General features: G+C 43.6%; 1 protein-coding gene across 1 annotated transcript in view; it reads left to right on the forward strand.

Moving 5' to 3' along the window:
- The window catches only part of ERC2 (ELKS/RAB6-interacting/CAST family member 2), an 888,684-nt gene that overhangs the window by 214,637 nt on the left and 651,299 nt on the right, over positions 1-22,748 (forward strand). The window contains exon 4 of the mRNA XM_027835912.1: positions 12,289-12,363. Coding sequence (XP_027691713.1) covers positions 12,289-12,363 — 75 coding nt within the window. The remainder of the gene's footprint in view (positions 1-12,288; positions 12,364-22,748) is intronic.

Consider the following 22,748-nt stretch of genomic DNA (forward strand, 5'->3'; position numbering starts at 1 on the left):
ATCTATCTATCTATCTATCTATCTATCTATCTATCTATCTATCTATCTATGTATCTATCTAATTCCACAATCCACTTTATGCCCCGGTAGGAAGCTCTTCTAGATGAGCTCTTGTTAGATGTGGAATAGAAGGTAGACACATCATGAAAAATCATCTTTCTCTCTCCTTTTCCTCTTGTCCTTTCTTTTTATTTTGTCTTTTGCTCTTTCCCCATTTGTCTCTGTCTCTCTTCTTCTCTTATAGTTTCTTTCTGTTCCACTCTTTGAGGGATCAGGCTTAACAGTGTAGCAGTGGGTAGTCATAGAGCATAGATTTAGAGCTGCAAGGGACCTCATAGGTCTTTGAGTCCAACCCCCTTATTTTTCATTTGAGGAAACTGAGGTACAGGGAGGGCAAGAGACTTAGATGCTCAAGGTAAGTGTTAGAGGCAGGGTTTGAACTTGGCTCTTCCTGATTCCAGGGCTAGCACTAATCACCATGACACCCTGCTTCTGTTTCCTGAGTTTCATCAGCCTTTCCAGATAGTGGTTACAGTCTCCCTGTAGTGAAATCATTTCTCAAAGGCCAGAGACATGCTGAGCTAAATAAATTGAGTCACTCACAAGTATTTGCAGGCAGAAATCTCAAAAAGCTACCAGGATGTCCAGAGTTCTTTAGGCTCCCTGCTCCCTCCCTGCCCCTCTGTCCTCTGCCACAATGCTGTTCCTATCTGCTGTACACATAACTGCAATGGCCAGTTTGTCCCATTAAGGACTTTTTGTGTGCCTCTCCTACTTAGCTAGGTACTCTTAATTCAATTCTCTTTGTTTTGAGCACCCATTAAAAAAAGAAATGAAAAATAAAAACAAGCTATCCCCTTACCCTTGAAAAGCATCGTCATGACATATTACTCCCAGGGGTATGGCACATTGCATGGAGACTTAGAAACGTTACTCCCGTTGATTTTAATGGGAGCCAGGCTGCCAAAATCCCTTCCACTGTTTGGGAAAGGACAAAAGGGTGTATATTCCCATTTACACGTATGTTGGGGTGATTTCTAACATATGGTATATGATTTACTACCTTGAAGAAACATTTATCTAAGGCTCTGAGAAGAACGCTATGGTAGTGGGGCCTCATTTAGTGAGTGATGATGATTGGGTGAATGTGAATGCATTTGTCAGCTCAGCGATGGGTCCAGGACAGCTGGCCACCAGGAAGGTCCATTACAGTGAGACTGAAGGACCCCAATGCCTCCCTCTCCCCCACCTCCCATTCTGCCTCTGTGGACAACTTGATTATTTTTGAACGGCTTAATTTATTTTAATTTTCCTGATTGCTTCCCCATAAGCACTTTGGTCCTCGATATCGTGTTACTGGCATCGTCATCTGCGATATCATTTAGGACGCTGGTTCAGAAAGTGACTGCTGACCCAGGGGCTGTAACCAGATCTGCTCGGGAAGGAGCTGGCCATCACTGCATAAGGGTGATAGAGGATACACTCCATTTGTTTAATAGGCTGGATTTATAAAGTCGCTTTCCCCTCGAGATAACGGAACACGTTCACACGTAGAATCTCACCTATTTTCACAAGGCCCTTGGGAACGAGGCAGCAGCAGGCACTTTTCTCCATTTTGAAAATGAAGAAAATAGGAGATCGAATTGCTTGCTCTGACCTCCCACTTCTTGTCCAATCAATCGAGGAATAAGGATTTCTTAAGTGCCTACTATGTGCCTGGCATTGCACTAGGCACTGGAGATCAAAAGGCGAGACTGAAATAGTTCCTGCTTTCAAAGAGCTTATGTTCTATTGGTAGAGGCACCATGTACATAGACAAATATATACCAAATCAATGCCAGGGAATTTGGGGAGTGAAGACTCTTATCTTGGGGGGAAGATTGGGATGAACATAGCACTTCAACTCAGTCTTGAAGGAAACCAGGGATTCTCCAAGGATGAGGTGAGGGAGTAAATTTCAGGCATGGGGATAGCAGGGAGATTGGTTTTCAAGTGTGAGAATTCAACAAAAAGGATGGAAGGTGTAGGACCATAAAATGCAAGAGTGGAAATAATAGTTCACCAGGCTATTATAAAGGTAAGTAGGGGTCAGTTTGTGAAAGGCTTGAAATGTGAATATTTGATTCTGTAGACAATAGGGAGCCACTGGAGTTTTTTGAGTGGTGGTGGTGAGAGGGTGTCATACTTGCACTTCAGGAAAATCCCTTTCATGGCCGTGGGGAGGGCAAGTTGGAGAGGGGAGAGAGTGAGCCTTGAAGGCCAATTAAAAGGCTATTGAATAGTGTAGGTGAGAGAAGATGAAGGCCTGCACTACGGTGGTGGCTGTGTGAGTGGAGGGAAGGGGTTGGATGTGGGAGATGATAACTGAGATACAGTAGGCAAGACTTGGCAGCTAAATGGAAATGTGCTCATCAGCTAACCCTATCAAAGGAAATGAGATGAGTCTTGTATGACTTGATCTTATTGAATCCACATTAACTCATTGTGATGCCCTTTCTCCCCCCAAAGTATTCCCGAACTACCCATCGTAGACTTTTGCCAAGGATTGGCTTCATTGACTAGCCTGTGGCTTGTGGCCTCCAAGGTTAGTCTGGCATGGCTTGGTCTTGGGGACACTTGTGTTGGTTTTTGACAATCTCTCCTTCCTAATACTCCCTAATTACATGTGCAACGAGTTGTTCTAGAATCTTTCCAGCTGTTGAAGTTAAGCTCACTGACCTATAGTTGGCCAACTCTGTTCCCTTCCTTTTAGTCGTGAAGTATTTCTCTCATTTTCTGCGTCTTCTGTGAGACGTCAGAGAATGGCTCAGTAGTCCCCAAAGTCATTCTGTGTCTGGGTCTAGTGACTTGAATTCAACAGGGGCAACTCGGTCCTCTCTTAGTATTTCCTTCCTTATTGTATCTATCAGTTTCCTATCAGCCCTTTTTGTTCTACTATTTCCAGAGCAAAGATTATTCCCCTTGGCAGAGAAAACAAGCCCAAAAAATTGTTGAGCAGCATTGTCTTCTCTCTCTTGTCAGTCATCATTTGGTCCATCCCAAGCCAACGGCCCCTCCCTTCTTCCACCTTCCTTTTTCTCCCAATATGGCTTTACAAAAAACCTGCCTCATTTAAATAAAAATACCAGCTTACACCCTGGCATTTAAGGTTCTCCACGATAATAATGACAACAACAACAACAATGGTGGACCATTATATGCCCTCCATACCATCTCATTTGATCCTTTCAACCAAACAGCGAGGGAGGGGCTGTTATTGTTCTGTTTTATAGATGAGGGCGCTGAGTCTGAGAGAGGTTATGTGATTTGTCCAGGGTCACACAGCTAGGATGGTATGCTAATAATAGTAACAGTAATAATAATTATAATTTTTATTATTTTTATAATAATTATTGTAGTATTATAGCATATATTATGCAGTATGTATTATAGTAATTAACCAGCACCATAAGATTTGCAAAACACCTTATATATTATTTCATTTTATCTTCACGGCAACGCTGTGTGTGTTTATGTATGTATGTATGTATGCATACATACATACATAAACACACATACACCTATGTGTGTGTATATATATACATATCTATATATGAGTATGCTTAATACGTAATTAAATATATAGTTATACTGTGAGGGATATAGAAACTATGTAGATAATTATATGTATCTGTAAGTGTATATATATGCACACTGATATTAAACTTATCTGTATACCTTTTATATCTTCCATAATCTAAGTCTACACTTATATATTTAGTATATACACTTATAGTAATCCACCTACCTTCTATATCTTTCCTAGTGTAAGGATTCTTCCCTTTCTCGGATCATGGACTTCTTGGAAATTTGGGAAAGCCCATCAACCCCTCCTTAGAATAATGGTTTTAGATGCATAAAATAAAAGGCATAATGTTGCAAAGGAACCAATGATATTGAAATGGTCAGTGTGCCATCATGTCAAGTATGTCAAAATAACGGACAAAAAGGTTCACAGACCTCAGATCAAGCATCTATGATTTTACCATGTTCTTTCCGGCTTCAGCATGAGCAAGCGTGCAGTCCCAGATCTGCCCCCGGAGGCCTCTGCTCCCTTGTGTTCACCTATGGCTCGGACCCTGGAAGTACCCTGTTGGTACTTGGCTTGGTTCTGTGCCTGGGACTGTCAGCCGGAGGAGCGTCTTCTGTTCTTGGGGAGTGGCAGAAGCCATCTGGCTTGTGGAGGTGTTGGAAGGAACTCCCGGCTCGTTCCTGTCCTGGGTCCTGCTGTTCGCTCTGAAATGGCCTGTTTTGACAACAGCTTCCAGGAGGCTCAGTTCTCTCTTGTTCCTCTCCTACACCCCAGGGAGCTGGGCGGCAGGGTGGTCAGAGAGCTACATGGGTGAACGTGGTTCTGGAAATATCTAGAAATAGATAGTCTGGTTGGATTACTCTGGAAGGCCTTCGCTGGGAAGTCACCATTGACTGTGCCCCTGGGAGTTCTGTCTGGTGGTCTGGGATGAAGACAGTTTGTCCCCCCTGCTTTGGGGAGGTCTCCCAGCCCTGGGTCACAGGACCATAGATTCAGAGCTGGTAGGGAATTTAGTGAAGAGAGAGTTCATCCCCATTTCATAGATGAAGAAACTGAACCATAGAGAGGCATGACTGGCTTAGTGGCTAGATGTCTGGGCCTGGAATCAGGAAGACCTGAGTTCAAATCCAGCCTCAAGCACTTGCTAGCTGTATGAACCTGGGCAAGTCACTTAACCTTTGTGTTGCCTTAGTTTCCTCAACTGTAAAATAAGAATAATATTAGCACCTACCTCATAGGGCTGCTGTGAGGATCAAATGAGATAATATTTATAAAAGTGCTTAGAATAGTGCTGGGCACATAGAAGGCACTTAATAAATCCTTATTCCCTTCCTTCTTGTCTCCTTCCCCTTTCAATGACTTGCCCAGGGTCACATCCCTGACCCCAAGTCCAGTGCCTAATTTAATTATATTTTTTCCTGGTGGTCTTGAAATTTGGGCTTGGAAAAGCATCCTTACCTGACAATAGGTCAAGATATACCAGGCTCCAATGGAGACCCAGGTCGGGGTACGTAGTAATGAGGAGGTATGGGAAAAAACTTTCAGAATATTTGTGGGGAGAGGTGACCAGACTGTTCTTGCTGTCAGTAACTAATTTGGAAAGGTTTCCTAGGTGAAAAAAATCTTATTTTTAACCTTTTGTTTTTTTTGAAGGCGTTGTGTTGTAGTGGCCAGAGTTCTTAAATTGCAGTCAGAAAAACCTGGGTTTGAATGCTGCCAGATTCCTAATAGCTGGGCAATTCTTAGGAAATCGTTTTGCCTCTCAGCTTCCTCATCTGTAAAATGACAGGATCGAATTAGATGGTTTCTAGGAAGGTCCCCTCCAACTCTAAATCTCTCATCCAATGATCCTGGCTAATAATACAAAAAATGTCACTTTTTCTGTGTTCATAACCATGATTGACCTCCATTGGAAAGGTGGTCTTTAAAATGATGTCCGTATTGTAAAACGGTCCTCATGAAATGTAACATTTCCACTTGATGGACATGATAACAGGTGACCTAAGGACCACCTCCTTTGGCAGGACCGGGTTTGCATCCTGACTGCTACTTAGAGTAGTACCTGTGTGATTTTGGGGAAATCTCTTAACTTCTCTGTTCCTCAGTTCCTCATCTGTAAAACTGGAGGATTGGATTTACTCCAGCTCTAAATCTATGATCCTATTATAGCACCCTGTGTAGGCCCACTTCTTCAATGAGATTCACATGTAGTGGCTACTGTTGTTTCCAGGGGCCTACTCTTGGAGGCCAAACTTTTGACATTATAATTCACAGGCCCCCACTAGTATACTTTCCATTAACGATCAGCCAATAGACTTCATTAGCTTTTAGAAAAGGAATTGACTAAGATGATATAAGAATAGTAGTTACAAAAACATTTTTTGTCATTAGAGTATAAGCTATTTCTGAGGAGGGATTGTTTTATTCAATATATTTGTATCTCCACTATCTAGTACAGTGCCTGGCACATAACAGGTCCTTAAAAATACTGACAGGTTTTACTTTCAAAGCTGAGGTTTGCTTTCCTGTAAATACACACACCATCCATGAAAAGGGTGGGTCCAAAGTTCAAGAATAATGAATTACTGTATTTTACAATTCTACCTCCTGCTAAGGAAAGGGCTTTTTCCCTCTGGCCTCCAAGGGTGTGTCTCTTCCTCTCACCCCTTGCTTCAGTGACAGGCGCACTTGCAAAAGGCCCACATGTGATAGAGTTTCCTCTTAACCTCTGGTGTTGGAAATCCTTCTTCCCTTCATGGAGTCCTCATGAAGTTCCCCTTAGGTGTGGAGTTCTCTGGTGGGTTCTGAGGCTCTGTGCCTTTCCATAGTCAATGGCTGGCACTGTGCTGTGTGTGTGTGTGTGTGTGTGTGTGTGTGTGTAGGGGGGTGAGGTGGGGTGGGGGTGGAAATCACACTCCTAGAAGGTATTATTCCTCAAAAACTCCACATATTAGAAGTCCTTTCTCTCTTCATAGGCTACACATGCAGCTAACTTTGGATAAATATGTTTCCACATCTCTTTACCTTCCATGGGCATCTCTGCTCCTGGTTGGGGCATTGTCTCCTTATGGGTCAAGTTTCTCTGGTCCTAGTTGCATGTATTATTTGATACTAACCCATTCTCTCTGATGACATGGGACAGGGGCAGGAAGAGGAGAGAGAGGGAGAGAATAATCCCTTCCTTCTCACTCTTATTTGATCACCTTTTGGGTCTCTGTCTCCAACTCAGTTCTTTAACTTGGGGTCTTTTGACACTACACTGACTTGCTGTTATTAATTATAAACCTAATGGGTGTGAATTTTTATTACAAAACATTTCCAGTGTTGCTGTTAGAAACCTTCATCTAGTGGCCAAAGCCTATAATCCTCTTTAATTGATTAAGGATTTATTGACATGATTGTAGGAAAATATCTTAACACCTATTCCTATTGATTGATTTTGTCTATGATTCAATCAAAGGGGTATTGGCACCATAAAGTTATGGGGTATAAGTACATCTTATTTTAAAACTTAATGGTCCCTGTTGATTGACTAATCAAGTTATTTGAGGTGTCTAGGCCTTCTGTGATTTCGTTAATTGTGGTAAGAGATGGAACCCTTTCCCTGTGCCCCTCCTGTTCAGTTAGGATCCTGGGATTACTCCTTCCTCTTAGATATTCTATCTGCCCTTGGCTTCAGAGAGATATACTCTTCCGATGACTACTTGCTGGATATGTTATATGGTGATTTCTTTTGGGAATGGGTCAGACTACTTAGCCACTGAGATCCCTTTCAATTGATTTTCCTCATATTTCTTATCCCATCTATTTTTATTTCCTCCACTGGTTCCTTATTCTTTCCTTGACTCTTTAATACAGATGTTCTGTGAGGGTCCATTCTTGATAGTAGGAGCTTAGCAAATGATTCTAATTGATTGAGTGCTCCTATTTCTCTTCTTGTTGTATGTACTCTCTCTGGTAGCAAACTTATTCATTCTGATAGTGTAGGAGAAAAAAACAGTTGGCTGTGGAGTTGCAAATCCTACCTCTGAAACTGATTACCTGTGTGTGACCTGGGAGAAGTCCCTTGACCTTTTTGGGCCTCAATTTCCTCACCTGTGAAATGAGAGTTGACTGAGATGGCCCCTTGGGTTCCTCCCAGCTCTCTATCTATGACTTACTCTGATTTCAGTGATGACCCCCTGGTGGGAGTCTCCAGACTTGACCTTTTTTCCTGAGCTCTACACCCTCACCCCCAAATCCTTGTAGGATAGGTCTGCCGCCTTTCCCCATAAGCAGTCAGTCACCAAGCATTTATTAAATACTTCCTATCTGTCAGGCACCAGCAAGTGGTCAGGATGTGAAGAGAGACGAAAAAACAAAGTCCCTTCCCTCAAAGATCTCCCCATTGCTAGAGATCATTCATGTGATGCAGGATGTCTCAGAGGGAATTCTAGGTTCAGGGTTGGACTGGACTCAGTGGCCATAGGTCCTATGATTCTAAATGCTTTGGGGAGAAATTCTTCAATACATCAAGAAGATCTGACTTCTATATACGTAAGACTTTATAGGGGGCAATTATCACACCCAGAAACATATCTAAAAGTTTATTTAGAATATTTTGGCCTACAGACAAGAACTGCAGGCGTGCACATAAAGTTAAGATCACTTTTGTCTCTGAAACAACTGAAACTGATGTGGCTAATTATGGGGAGAGTATTGTTCTTGGAAGCCACATTTAACAATGCCTTAGCAAGCACTTACTGCACGCAGCCCTTCCCCTTGAGGGGCATAAACTGCCAAGGATGAGCATGTGGATTGTAAGCTGTAGCCTAGATGCATAAAATATTTTCCTATTTGCCTTAGGAGCTGAGGTGATCTCAGTGGCCATAAAATTTAGGATCAGAAAACAGTTAACTTTGCTGCTTTAAAAGCCTGTAATCTTCCCAGCCCCAGGTTAAATGCAGATGGCAAAGAATTTTTATAGGCTGGTGCTGAATACAGTGGCAGGACATTGTGCCCAGCCAAAAGAAGGAGAGAGATTTCCTTGCATGTTGGAGTGGGGAGAACCCTTGAGCTTCATTCAGTCTGAACCTCATTGTGTGGATGGACAAGCCAAGTTTTGGAGAGGGAATGTGCCCGGCCCAATGTCACATGGCTAGATGGGGACAGAGTCAAGGTTAGAACCCAAGTGTCCTCAGATCAGACAGCATGTCATAGTTGTGGGAGTACAGGATCTGCAGTTGGGAAGAACTGGGTTAAAATCCCACGCTTGATACTTGGTAGTTGTTTGACCCATGGCCAGTCCCTTAACCTATGTCGAGCATCAATTTCTTCATCTATAAAACGAAGGCGTTGGGTTAGGTGGCTTATAAGGCCCATGGCAGCTCTAAATCTATTTTGTGTAATTCTGATTTCCAGGACCAAGCTCCCTTTTCTGACTCCACCACATGGAATTATGTCCCCAAGTCCCAAATCCCAGGATCTCAGGGTAGGAAGGGATCTCTCCAAAGCACACCCGAACGGGATCCTCTCTGCATCATGTGCAAGGAGTGTGGGCTGTTGCCATCTCACCGGGTCCTGGTTTTCCCCTGTTTTTCTTCTTCAGTGTTGAATGTATCTTTCTATGTCATCAGAGGAGGCAGACGTGTGGGCAGTTTTCTCCCTCCTGTCTCTCTTAAAGCTCAGACTTGTGAAGCTCCAGGAAAAATATATTTTTACTAGCCCTTGTTAGGTATACTCCATCCCTGGCCAAGAGCCCATCTTTTCTTTATTAAAATAAAGATCACGGTCTGGAAATCTAAATCCTGTTCTCAGACTTCATCTTCTTAGCCAGCTTCTCACCTCCCAAATCTGTCTTTCTCTTCTGTATCCTCTGCTTTCAATCAACAGTAGTGATGAGAACCCCACCTGTACCCTCAAGGACTTAAGTTTCTTGCTCAGGAGTTCATAATCCTTAGTAATGCCTCCTAGGTTTCTTCTGGCAGAAACGTTTGTCTTCACATGAATCACTTTAAGGGTGTAACAGCTGTCTAGTCTCAAGAAACTGCCTATCTATCTCAGATACATTTATCAGAAGGCAGAAGATGTCTCTATTACTTATGTCAGATTGAAAATAAAATAAAAGTTAATTTAAAATGAATTTAAACACACGCAAAGATAAATTTGTCAGGGGTTAGGGAGCCACTAATATTGTTTCTTCTTCCTCTCACTATTACTGAATAACTTCAGGCCTGGTGACATGTACTAGATAATTAGCCTTTATATAGTGGTTTACATTTTTCCAAAGCCACTTTACATGCAATATCTCATTTGATCTTCACCATAACAATGAGATGAAGGTGTTGTTGTTATCCCCATTTTATAGATGAGGAAACAGAGACTGAATAGTTAAGTGACTTGCCCCCATCACACAGCTAGTAAAAGTTTTAGGCAGGATTTGAACAGTCTTCCTGATTCCAAGTCCAGTTTTCCATTCACTAAGCCACCTTGTTACTCTTAATTGTAAATTCCCTTGTAGTTCTTATGATGTGATCTTGAAACTATAATTAAAGTCTAAAGTTCCTTCCATCTCAAAATCCTTTGATCCTGTGAACCATGTCCTATGTTGATGACCAGTTTCCTAAGGGGGAAAGTTAAATAAAGTTGGTAACTTACCAACTTTGAATGAGATGATGTGGGAACTCTTGCGTATTCCTCAAGGGAAGAGCCATAGTCAGCTGTAAATGAATAGTTTTAAAATGTTAACAGATATGAAAGAAACAGAAATGTGAAACTTAAGCTATGGGTCTTCCTTCCCAACTTTTGTCTCCCTCAATTAATAGGTAAGAATGATAAGGGGAAAAGGAAAGATGTTTAAATGCAAGAAACTGCTCTTTGTTTTTAAAAGAAGATAGGTTTCATTCGAATATATTACTTGAGAAAAGAATTTATCATTCATTTAAATTAAGGGGGGGGTGAAGACTTTTTCTTTGACAGTATGGAGAGTGTCAGTGCACCTCCTGGTAACTCTCTTTACCTCGTGTATCCATTGTGGTTGTTATTCTTCTGGCTCTGTTTGCTTCATTCTGCATCATTTCTTACAAGTCCTCCATGTTCCTCCGATGTCTTCATATGCACCATTACATACTGAGCAATGCTATTCCATAAATGAATGTATCATAGTCTGTTCCTCTACTCCCTAGTCACTGGGTACATATTTTGCTTACAGGTTTTTTTTTTCTTTTTTTGTCATCACAAACAATGCTATCTTGAGTATTTTTGTCAATATTGACTGGGTCTTTTCTTGCTGTAATCTCCTTGGGATACAGTGTCAAATAGTCCTATCTCTGGATCAAAGTTTATAAACAATTTAGCAAATTTTCTTACATAATTCCAAATTCATTTTCAGATCAGTTGGACCAGCCAGCTTCTTGCTGCCTCTTATCCTACACCTCCTTCAACAAGAAGTTTCCCATTTTTAGTACCTTTGATTACATGATGGGTGTGGGATCATAGCTTAGGGCTATTTTGATTTGCATTTCTCTGATTCCTAGATTCTGGATATTTTTCTTGGGTAATGATTGATAAAGAAACTGTTCTTTGAGACAATGCAAGGAAATGAGAAGGGAGAAAGATTCTTTGAATTGTAAAATTGCTAATATTAAGCTTGTTTTTAAGCTAAAGGAATGATCTACCTGTCAAAAAACCCTCCAGGTTTTATTCCTTGACTTTCTTTCCTTCTCTCTCTCTCTCTCTCTCTCTGTCTCTCTCTCTCTCTCTCTCTTCCCCCTTTTTAAGCATGGACAACATGAATGCTGATTTTCTTATGATTTCATAAGTATGGGGAAAGGGATCTTCCTGGACAGGGAAACTCCTCTACCAAAGCAGGTCAGCACCTTCTCTGAAATTTAAGAGTATCAGAGAGTTGGAGTGCTGGGTGGTAAACTTGTCCAGAGTCGCAAAGCCATTATTGGCAAGAAGCAGGACTTTTACCTAGGTGTTCCTCATTTCTAAAGCTGCCCTCCATCCACTGTGCCATGATACCTCCTAGCAGCCTCTCTCTCTCTCACTCTCACTCTCACTCTCTCACTCTTTCTCTCTCTGTCTTTCTCTCTCTCTTCTTCTCCCCTTGCTGCCTTTAAAGCCAGTTTGCACTGTTATCCATACTTTGCCTTTTTTCTCTCCTGGGATATTAATCTATCAGCCACAGATGCAATTGGAAAGTAGAAGGCAAGGCATTCACTGTCTTCCATCAAACCAATTTGCTGCTCGAAGGAGTGCCACATTTGTATCGCCAATACTCTTAATTGCTTGCTTTGAACCCTGGTAGCTAATGCGGTGCCTGGTGTGGGTTTGTATTCACCCAGGTCCTTTCCTCCCTTTGTTTATTCGGCCTGGGTATGAGGATCCCGAAGTGATGTGATTGGCTGGGGGAGGCCAGGCTGTCTGGGCACATGCAGCAGTGTTGAAGGGGATTTGGGCTCGGCTTCCTTGCTGTCTTTGTCACAGTTGGCATTAATTATTGACGGAAGTTTTAGACATCGCGCATGTGCCAGCTCCATTGCCTGTAACCTAGCCTCCAGGCAGCGGCAGCACAGGGAGAGCGATCAGTGGGCTGCTGGGGAGTAGTAGCACCTGTAGCCTTCAGCTGGGTGCCCAGCGAGCCTGGGGTTGGGGGACGCTGGGGCACGCTGTCTGAGCTCCTGGATGATGGGAGGATGAACCGTCAGGCTTACTTCTATCGTGTCCCTCCACAGGAGCTGCACAGGAGGACCCAACTTCAGCCGGAACCGGCAAAGACGAAGGCTCTTCAGACTGTCATAGAAATGAAGGTAGGGCTTGGGCAAGCTTGACAGTGTCAACCAGCTGGTGACGTTCGTGGGCACTTGAGATCGGAAAACATGCACCGAGCCTAATCATTTGTTACAGCTCTTTGCCTCCCCCCTGACAAACAAACAGCCTCAAGCTGACGATTTGTTTTGATGTGGTCTTTTTCTGTTTGTGATTCTTAGAGAGAGATTCATTAGGGTCTCCCCTTTAAGGGTCGCCCCCTTGAATTGGTTCGGCTGGCAAGCATCAGAAGCCATCTGAAACGGTTAACTACTTTCAAGAATTAAATTTTAAGGAATTGAATACATCTACTTCCCCCCCCTCCCAATCCAGTGACAAAAGCCCTTTGGAGGAACCAAGTTTGCCAAAGGAAGGCTTCTTTGTGCCCAACAGAAGGGTCATCAAGTGATAGAAATGACATTATCAGGAAATTTTTTTTCCTATAAAAAGACACTTTCTCTACTGTGCGTGGGTGTGTTAACCTGAACACTATTTCTTAGTCAAGGTTGGAGATAAAGACAGTAGAGAAAGTATTTACAAATTTCCCCTCCCACATCCCCTTCCCCCAACTCAGCTGTGAATGATCTTAAAACGTCCTGACACTCTAGTTGTGTTTGTCTATCTAGGATGATTAAATACTCACCTGATAAAAATTAGGAATAATGAAACAATAAAATTTTGTAAGCTGATTTAAATGAATGGAACTCAGCTACTTTTTTTTTTTTAAGTGTCTAGTAACCTGAAGCCTTTTGACTTGAAAGTTTTACTTCCAAAAAGGAAGGCTGCCAAAATTTTAGGTCATGAGAATGGATCGTTTGGAACTGGACCAAGTCCCACCTTGTTGACGTCACCTTGAGTAAATAAATAACAATAATCAGTGGGGACGTGGGCCCTTTGACAACTGAGGCAGTTGGCCAAGCTGGGTGTGGGGCTTGGGACCAACTTGCAGGACAACTCTAAAGGATAAAGGAAACATACTGCCCATCCCTGCTTCTGCACAAAGTCCCATCAGTATTTAGTGCACACACTTGGATTGTCTGTTCCAAAGACCCCAAGATCTGGGGAGGAATAACGTACTCAGTACTATTGACCTTTGCACCCTCTTGCCATCTGTACAGATGAGTTTAGAATGTTATCTGGTCAGTGACGATGGCTTCAGCCAAATACAACTATTGCAAAGGTCTTTGACTTGTAAGTCTTCATCCTGTAAGTCAGGGTAGAGAAGAGTTAGCCCATTTAAAGTGGGCTAGGTTAAAACTGGCTTAATAATACACATTATGTTGATAAGAATTTTTATAATTTGTTATAAAAGGTTTGGAGAAGCAGAGTTAAGTAGCGTTCCACCTTCAGACAACGGAGGAGACTTTGGAGTCAGAACTCCTCAGTTTTAGTCTATTATCTCCCTGGTCCTCAGTTTCTTTATCTGTAAAGGGAGGGGCTTGGAGTGGTGGCCTATTTGTGAGGTTCTTTTCAGCTTTAATTCCATGCATGTCTTCCAATAAATCTACTAGTCAAGCAATAAACATTTTTTCAGTCCCTGCTCTATGTCAGGTGCTCTCCTAAGTAGCTGGTGAACCAAGATAAAAATGAGACAGTCTTTGCCTTCAGGAATACTTTCTACTAAGTGGGCATTAGCCCATTAATAAGCATTGACCCTCCTCAGTGTCCCAGTGACTCTCTAAGACTGTAAGTTACAGACAAGATGCATCAGTGGATGGGAGTTTCTATGCTGGGTGTTCCCTATACCCATGAAATCACAGGAGCCTAAAATAAGCAACTTAGCTGAACAGAGGAAGCTCTCAAAATCTCTGTAGAGAGAGTTAGCGCATCTGTGCTCCTATGTGGAATATCGGAGAGCTGCTGGCTGTTTTTCAGAAGTGAACACTCTCCCAGCATTAGTGATGGACCTTGAGTGAAGAGAGTTTTATACACACTCTTGGTCTCCTTTCTGATGGCTTGTGATTGTCTTTTTAAAAGGAAAACTAAAAGATGATGAGCTTGGAGATTTAGATCTGAAATAGACTTTTGAGGTCTCACTGCTTTCATCATTATAATTGTGTGTCAAAAAGGGGATCCCTACTCCCAACTCTTAAAGCCAATAAGTGAAATCTTTCCTGGCCAATTCAGTGGAATGACATGGAAGCCCATTTTCAGAGTGAGCGCTGATCAACAAATTTATCAATAACTGGAAGCTGAGGTGTTGCTTTGTGCACATAGCCGGCAATGTTGAGACCATTGGGTTACTTAACATGGCACTTATTTCTGTGCTGGGCATGGAGACATCTGTCATTCGTTAGCATTCCATTTCATCTCTGTAGCAGGTTGTTAGAAGATACCCAGCCTCTCTGCATGTTTTCTCAGTGCTCAGAAGCTCAGGCAGGCTCCGATCTCCTCTTGTACTACAAGTGATGCTTCTTTTGGGACTTGGATGAGAAACAATCGAGGAGAGCTCAGATTCCAGAGCCAACTACTAGGGACGATCTGAGCAAGTAGATGACTGTACAATGGGTACAGGATGAATGGAACTGGCATTTCAGCAGTGGTGAGAGCATCTGGCTCTCTCTTGGATAAGATTTAAAATCTAAAGTTTCATGTTAACTTTTGGCCAAGGCTCAGAATTGTACAACCTTTTGCCAAAATTCCAAGTTATATAGCCTTAAAAAAAAATGAACGAGACAAAAAGGGAAATGAATTTCTGTGAGATACTGCTTTGGTTGACAATAATCCTTAATCCATACATTGATCCTCTAAATACCTGCAGAACAACCTTTTGATTTCTTTCATCTGTTACCCATCAGTAAAAGATAGCAGGTGTGAGATTCCATGAGCTCTTGCCCCAAATAAAGTCCTACTTGGAACCACTGAGAAGAGTTTCTGTTTTGCACATCCAGTGAGTTTTCTGTCTTGCAGTGTTACTCTTTGTGGGACAGATTTTCTGCACAGATCTTGAAATCACTAGATCTCTATGCAGAAAGTATTTATCAGTGAGAGAATATAGAAATGTTATTATCCCAGATAGACCTGCTAGTTTTATAGAGGTATTGTTCAAATAACCTGAGTTAAGATGGAAGGACCTGATATGAATAAAGTTATTTATGGTTTATCTTCTTACAGGGAAGACCATGTTTTAATTTTGATCGAGATTTGGTATGGCAGGTATGTTATGTATGGGTTTGCTCTAGAAAATGGCTTGTGTGTTTTAGAAAAAGCGTGTTCCTTTGTAGATGTAGCTGTCTTTCTCTTTTTATTCCTTTAGTGACTCAACTCCTAAGTCTTTTTTTTAAACAAGTTTCCTCTTTCCATTGCTATAGAACATTATAGACTGTTTAAAAAAACAACTCTTCCTCTCCCGTCCCATCATGGAATCACAGAACCTCAGTGGAGACCTTGGGGAACCAGCTAGTCTAATTAGCACCTAAATAAAAATCCCTTCTCCAGCCTCCCTGATGTATCATCCTCCAGCTTTAGTCGAAGGTGTCCAGTTATGGAGAATATGCTCCTCTGCCCTAAGGCAGCCCATGCTACCTTTGGATAGCTCCAGTTATTTTTAGGTGGTTTCCTTCCCCTCCTTCTCACATTCAGCCTAACCTGGTTTGTAACTTCTGCATTTTACTCCTAGCTCTGTTCTCGAGGGCCAAGCAGAAAAAAGCTCATCCCACTGGAGTCTGCAAACATAATCCAATTGATTTTAATTTTTGGTCATTGTAAACCCTGGACCTTGTTCCTTTTGGGGTTAGATGTAACAGCTTTTGTGCCTGTATTTGACATTATGAAAATGAAAGGCAAGAAATAGCAAATTGTTCAACTAATCTCTTTAAAGATAGCCAGAGCCAAAGTCACCACTTCAGGAATAGCAAACATCAGGTTATGTCAATCAGTCATTTGATATCAATCAATCAAACATTTATGAAGTACCTACTATTCACCAGGTTCTGTGCTAAGCACTTATATAAGGTGAGATTGCTTTAGGTGCATATGCTAAAGGTACCCTCCTGGAGGTCCTGTGAGAGTGGTGCTAATAACTACAAGGCTACATTGAACCTCATTTCAAGGACTTTGAGGGGTAGGGCTCTGCTCTTGGCCGAGTGAGGCACACTGGACTTAAACAGCCCCGAGAGTAGTAGCAGTACTTTACCAATAGAGGGAGTCTATTTTATTTGTAAAATTGGCAGCTAAATGGGCTAACTGAAATGAAAGGACCCATCCACGTACAAATCTTTGTTTTGTTTCATGGTGCCAGATAATGCAGAGCCGATTGGTGGGTCAGAGTCTGGCAAGAGAAGTAATTTTCCTAGTATCATACATTTAGAGTTGGGAGAAACTTTAGAGATGATCTAGGCCACCCCCTTTTTTTTATAGATGAAGGGTCAGGCCCAGAGAGGGAAGTGATTTGCCCAAGGTCATACTGATAGTGTCAGAGGCGGAATTCTTTCCGAGGTCCTCTGACTCCAATCCTGGGTCCTTCCCTCTACTCCAGTCTTCCACCCTCTTCAGTCTGAGAACCCAGTTAATTCAACACACATATACGTACAATCTGTTCAATAATATATTCAACAAACATATGTGCATGCATGCACGTGCAGGTGTGTACACATGTTATCCAACACGTGTGTATCAGATACTAGCCGTGTGACTTTGAGCAAGTTCCAAAATGGGACTGAAAGCAACATCTCCCTCCCAGGTTTGTTGTATCAGATGAGATAACATACATGAAGCACTTTGTAAGCCTCCAAGTGCTCTACAGACCCCAGCTATTGTGGTTGTATATGCAAGATACATATGAACAGATATACACATCTGCGTAGAAACAGGCATAATAGTCATACATATGATGATGCATGTGACAAGTGTGTAGACAATATACACACCTAGTATGTACATATCCACATATATGTGCACATGCATATTCATATATAAATATGCACAGGAACACACACAGATACCTAAACACACATATGTTGTTTCATTAGTGTTGGGAATTCCTGGGTAAGGAAACTCCCTCTGCCAATGCAGGTTGGTAACATAAGTGACCCACAGTCTTAGCTACCTTAGCTACATGGGATTGGAGTCAGAGGACCTTGGAAAGAATTCCACCTCTGACATTATCTGTGCGACCTTGGGCAAATCACTGCCATAGGGCGGGAGTGGGGAACCTGCAGCCTTGAGACCACATGTAGCCATCTAGGTCCTTGCGTCTGGCCTTTTGAGTTTTACAGAACAGCTTCTTTTATTAGGGGGATTTATTCTGTGACGTTTGGATTCAGTCAAAGGGCCGCACTTGAGGACCGAGAGGGCCCCATGTGGCCTTGAGGCCGCAGGTTCCCTATCCCTGCCATAGGAGATAAAGGACTTGCTAAGGTCATACGGCCAGTACGTGGAAGGATTTGAACTCAAGTTTTTCTGGCTTCAAGGCCAGCTTTCCATCTCTTCTCCTACATTTCTCTAGACCATTGAGCTCACAGGTGTAGACCCTACCACTAAGCTTTGGCCAAAGGCAATACAGACTTGGATCTGCAGCAGAACTTACTCTCACCTCCTTGTCACCCAGAGTCAGATTTTTAGAGGCCTACCAGCAACTGGGAGTTTATTCTACACCTGCTAAAAGCATAGAAAAGGACTTTGGGGACTTCTTGTCCCTGGGTGGCCTGTAAGCGTGGACATTCTCCCTGCCCGCCTACCTTTTCCACTGCCTAGGATTCTTTTTTTAAACAAGGTTTTATCGATACTTTCTTTGTCCTACATCATTATAATTATTCCAAGTATCCTTGCCTCTCCCCAAGAGCCTTCCCATGTGACAAATAATGGAATAAACCCAGCACAGCTGACCAACGCGTTGAGCGCCTGAAGGCCTGTGCCGTGTGTGATGCCTGTGACCTCCGCGAAGGAGTCACGTGGGGGTGTCTTCCCCTCTGGCTTCATTGGATCCAACTCGATCTTCTGGTGCACCGTTGTTCTTTCCATTTCCATTGTTGTGGTGACTCTGTCGAGTGTTTCCTTGGTTTCGCTTGCTTCCCTCTGCATCAGTTCATGGGGATCTTTCCGGGCTTCTCTGAATTCATCACACACATCGTTTCTTACAGCTCGGTAATATTCCATTACATTCATGTCCATTCCCCAGTCCATGGGCATCTGCTTTGTTTCTAATTCTTTGCTATCACAAAAAATGTTGCTATAAATATTTTGGAGTATGTGGAGACTTTCTTCTTCTCCATGACTTAGTTGGGTTATGAGCCCACTTTAGTCACTTTATTTGCATAATTCCAAATTGCTTTCCAAAATGATTATACCATTTCACAGCAATGTATTTGTTTGCCTATCATTCCACACCCCCTCCCACACTGATTGTTGCCTTTTTTTTGGTCATTTTGTCCAGTGATTTTTACACTTGATTGACAGCATGGGATAATGGACTTGGGGTCTGAAAAACCTGAATTTCGGTCCTCCTTTGGATACTTACTAGCAGAGTCTCAGTTTCCACATTTGTAAAAGGGGAGAATAGAATCCATAGGTACTCCTGCATAGGCTTATTGTGAGGCCCAATGTGAATACCACACACAAACCATTTGGCATTTCTTAAAGGGTTAGAGAAATGTCATTTCTCTGGATCTTTGCCCAAGATCTCTCTGGTCTGGGGATGCCAGGTACGCGCCATCCTTAGGTTAGGTTTGGCCTAACTGGGTGCCTGTCTGAACTTGCAAGAAGATCATTCATTCAATGACAAGAAACTGGGCTGATCCTGGAAGTTGCAGAGATAACCTGAGCCTGAAATGCAACGTGATCCATGCCCTGGGACAATCAGAAAGAGGCTCACGCAGCTCTGCTGGCCGCATCTCCTTGGGGATGAGCCACGTCTGTCTTTTTATCCCACAGACTGTGGTGAGATGATCACAACTCATGCAAATTATGGCCCCCGCGTGCCTACTTTGAGCTTTGTCGTCTCTGATTCTTCTTAGAGCCAAGTTGTTTGTATGGTATCTCCCCCAATAGACTACGAGCTCCTTGAGAGCAGGGGCTGGGGTTGGCTTTTCTTTGTATCCCCAGTGCCTGGCACACAGTAGGCATTTAATAAATGCTTGTGGACTTGGCTTTCCTTTGAGCCCGGGATATACTTATAAGGACCACCCCCCTCCGCCCGCTCCTATAATCCTGAGCATAGCCTGAACCATGGTCTTTGCCCCCTGCCCAGTACAGGTTCTATTCTGGGTTCTCTCCTGACTCTTCTATTAACCGTGAGTGTGACCTGGGCAAATGCCTTTCTTTCTCTGGGCCTCAGTTTCCTCTTTATAAAATAAGGGGGCTGGACTAGATGATTTTCCAGACCCTCTCTCGCTCTAAATCTGCTGTGAAAGGTGTTGACCGAAGAGGCAAGTTTGGGCTAGTGTCCAGTCTCGAGCTTCTTAGTGATGTGACCTTGGGCGTGTGGCTCCTTTAGCCTCAGTTTCCTCCTTTGTACAGTGACGAGGTTAGACTTTGTGGCCTGAGAGGTCTTGGCCATCTCTTAGTCTGTGGTTTGCAGAATATGTGTCTGAGAGGCAGAGAACCTGGGACGGGGTCCCTGCGCTCACATTTCTTAGATGTTTGAACACAAGCAGGCCCCTCACATGCTCTGAGCCTCTGTTTGTGCACCAGATGCACCCCTAAAGAAGAGGTTGTAAGATCATAGAATGCGGGTATGGGAGGGACCTTAGAGATGGAGTCACCTCCCTTACGTTACAGAAGAAGAGAGTGAGACCCAGAGAGAAATGATTTGCCCAAGGTCACATGGGGAATGGTGATAATGGACATTGATATTGTACCAGGCACAGCAGAAAGAGTACCGGACTTGGAGTCCAGAAAACTCATCTTCCTGAGTTCAAATCTGGCCTCCGACACTTACTAGCTGGGTGACCCTGGGCCAGTCACTTAATCCTCAGTTTGCCTCCTGAGTTTGCCTCACTTTCCTCACCTGTAAAATGAGCCAGAGAAGGAAATGGAAACCACTCCAGTATCTTTGCCAACAAAACCCCAAATGGGGTCACGGAGAGTCAGATACAACTGAAATGACTGAATAGTAATAACAACACCAACGAGGAAGCTGAGGCAAGGTGCGGACCCACATCTTCTTTTTATCTTCCTAGCGCTCAACCCAATGTCCAGCCCATAGTAGGCACTTGACAAGTTTATTGTTTGCTTGATTCTGACGCAAATCCTTCATTCTTTCCTGGTTATGCTTTGCTGAGTAGACAGAACAAGGGACGAGGATTGGTTTTCTTTCTTTCTTTCTTTCTTTTTTTGTTTAGGCAATGGGGTTAAGTGACTGGCCCAGGGTCACACAGCTAGTGAGTGTTATGTGTCTGAGGCCGGATTTGAACTCAGGTCCTCCTGAATCCAGGGTCGGTGCTCTATCCACTGTGCCACCTAGCTGCCCCTGAGGATTGGTTTTCTGCAGAATGTGGGAGCAGGCACCAATGGGAGCTGTTGTAGCCCAGGAATGGCCCTGGGCCTTTGAGAGTTGATTCTTCGTGGTCAGCCCTTTCTGAAAGCGGGAGCTCTGTGAGTCGACTTCTGGTAGTAGATCTGTGATGGCCATCTCTTGGTATCATTCACATGTCTGCCTTTGTGGCTGGCTTCATAAATGTCTTTGAAGGGCATAATCAATATGAAGGCGGGTGGACGGTGACGGTCTGGAGGGCCTTGAGTGGAGACTCAGCTGGCCTGGTTTCTGTGTCCTGATTTTAGCTCTTTCTCTAACGGCAGACATACTCTGAAAGATGTTGCCTGACTACTGTTCTGTGACGATGTCCCTGAGGTGTTATGTTCAGCTGATAGCCATACCTAGGATGGGCTTTGCCTTTGGGTGATAGATTCTCGAGGACATTCATCATATTTTGAGTCCTTTGGCAGCATGGAAACAGTTGAGCTTAGTAACTGATTGTCAAGAATGCTTAGTTAAAGAGGGAGCTATCTTGTAGAACACTCCTGGTGGCTACTCCAGCTGAGTTCTGCCATGCCCTGCTCCCTCCCCAGAGCAGCAACCTTCTACTACCACTGGTAGCCTAGTGGTCCCGACCCCAGGGTGTCCTGCTTCCCCCGTCGTAGCAGGGTGTCTTCAGCTCTCCAGCCCATGACTGGAATGTGTCTTTAAAAAAAAGTGATTTGTGTACTTACTTACCCTTCTTTCCCTGGGGATGACAAAAGTTAGTTATAACTCTGGCTTAGCCCATCGCCTAAGTTGCTTACTGATGCCCAGGCAACGAGCTGAGCCATTTGCTTGAGTGAAGGTGGCTGCTAAAATGCAGATTTTTTTTTTTTATTTTTGCCTCCTTGGCCTTAGCCATGGTTCCCGGGGTGGGTGCTGAATGGAGGCAGCCCTGTTTCCCCTCAGTGCTTCAGATGACCTAGTGCTGGCTGTTTACTTAGGGATTGTAATTTCCTTACTAGCTGGCAGGGGAGCCAAGATGGTTGTGGAGTCAACCACAAGGCTAATGTCAACTCCCCTCTCTAAGTTTCCATCCTGATAACGCGCTGTCACATGCCTCAGATGGAAAGTCATTGAGTTTTGCGTAAGTCTGCCTGATGCCCCGTGGATTGGTCCTGCTTGGACTCGTGAGGCCCCTGTGTCAGTTTTCATGGGCCAAACCAGTTTTGAACACAGATGCCTTTCCTGCATCTCTCAGGATCAGAGGAGTTCAGAGGCAGTGTGGGTGGTGAGCAGAGGATTGGCTTCAGAAGCAAGAAGCCTGGAGTTCAAGTCCAGCCTTTGGCATATACTGGGTTCTGACTCTGGGCAAGCAGCGTCGCTTCTGTGTCCGACACTAAGGCACAGAGGAGGCGCCTCTCTGTCACTCTCTGCTGGGAGTTCTCCACATTGGTGAAATAGCCGGGCTGGACCAAAGGAAAAAGGAAGGGCAAAGTGTCCAAAAAGAGAGCTATGGAAGTAGCAAAAAAGGGGAATTACCAGGTGGGAAGACTCGGCAGTCTTTTCACGAAAAATACTGGTTTCAAATTCTCATCTTTTTACATTCCCTTCCCCCCATCCCCCAAGGCCACTGACTGACTACTTGAGGCACTAAGGCTAGGGCGAGGTAGAATTCCAGCCGCCCCTTAGACTCAAAGATGGGGAGGGGGACAGAGATGGCGAGTCATCCCTCGGGGAGGGTGTGAGGGTATGAGACCCAAGTGATGAGTGCTTTCTCATCTGGAAGCCGTTTGGGTGACTCAGTCCTTCCCTCCTCCCTCTCCAGGACCATCCCTGCTTAGCTCTCTGATCTTCAGAGATGGACGGGAAGCACAAAAATAGTATGGCTTCTAGGTGGCGGGAAACCTTCCCCCAAGGACCACGAAGACACGTCCCTTTTGGATTAGCTGCCCCATCGTTTCATCCACAGAAGCCAGCCAACAGAAAATG

Source organism: Vombatus ursinus, unplaced genomic scaffold (genome assembly GCF_900497805.2).
Source record: "Vombatus ursinus unplaced genomic scaffold, bare-nosed wombat genome assembly UNPS02014817.1, whole genome shotgun sequence".
NCBI lineage: Eukaryota > Metazoa > Chordata > Mammalia > Diprotodontia > Vombatidae > Vombatus > Vombatus ursinus.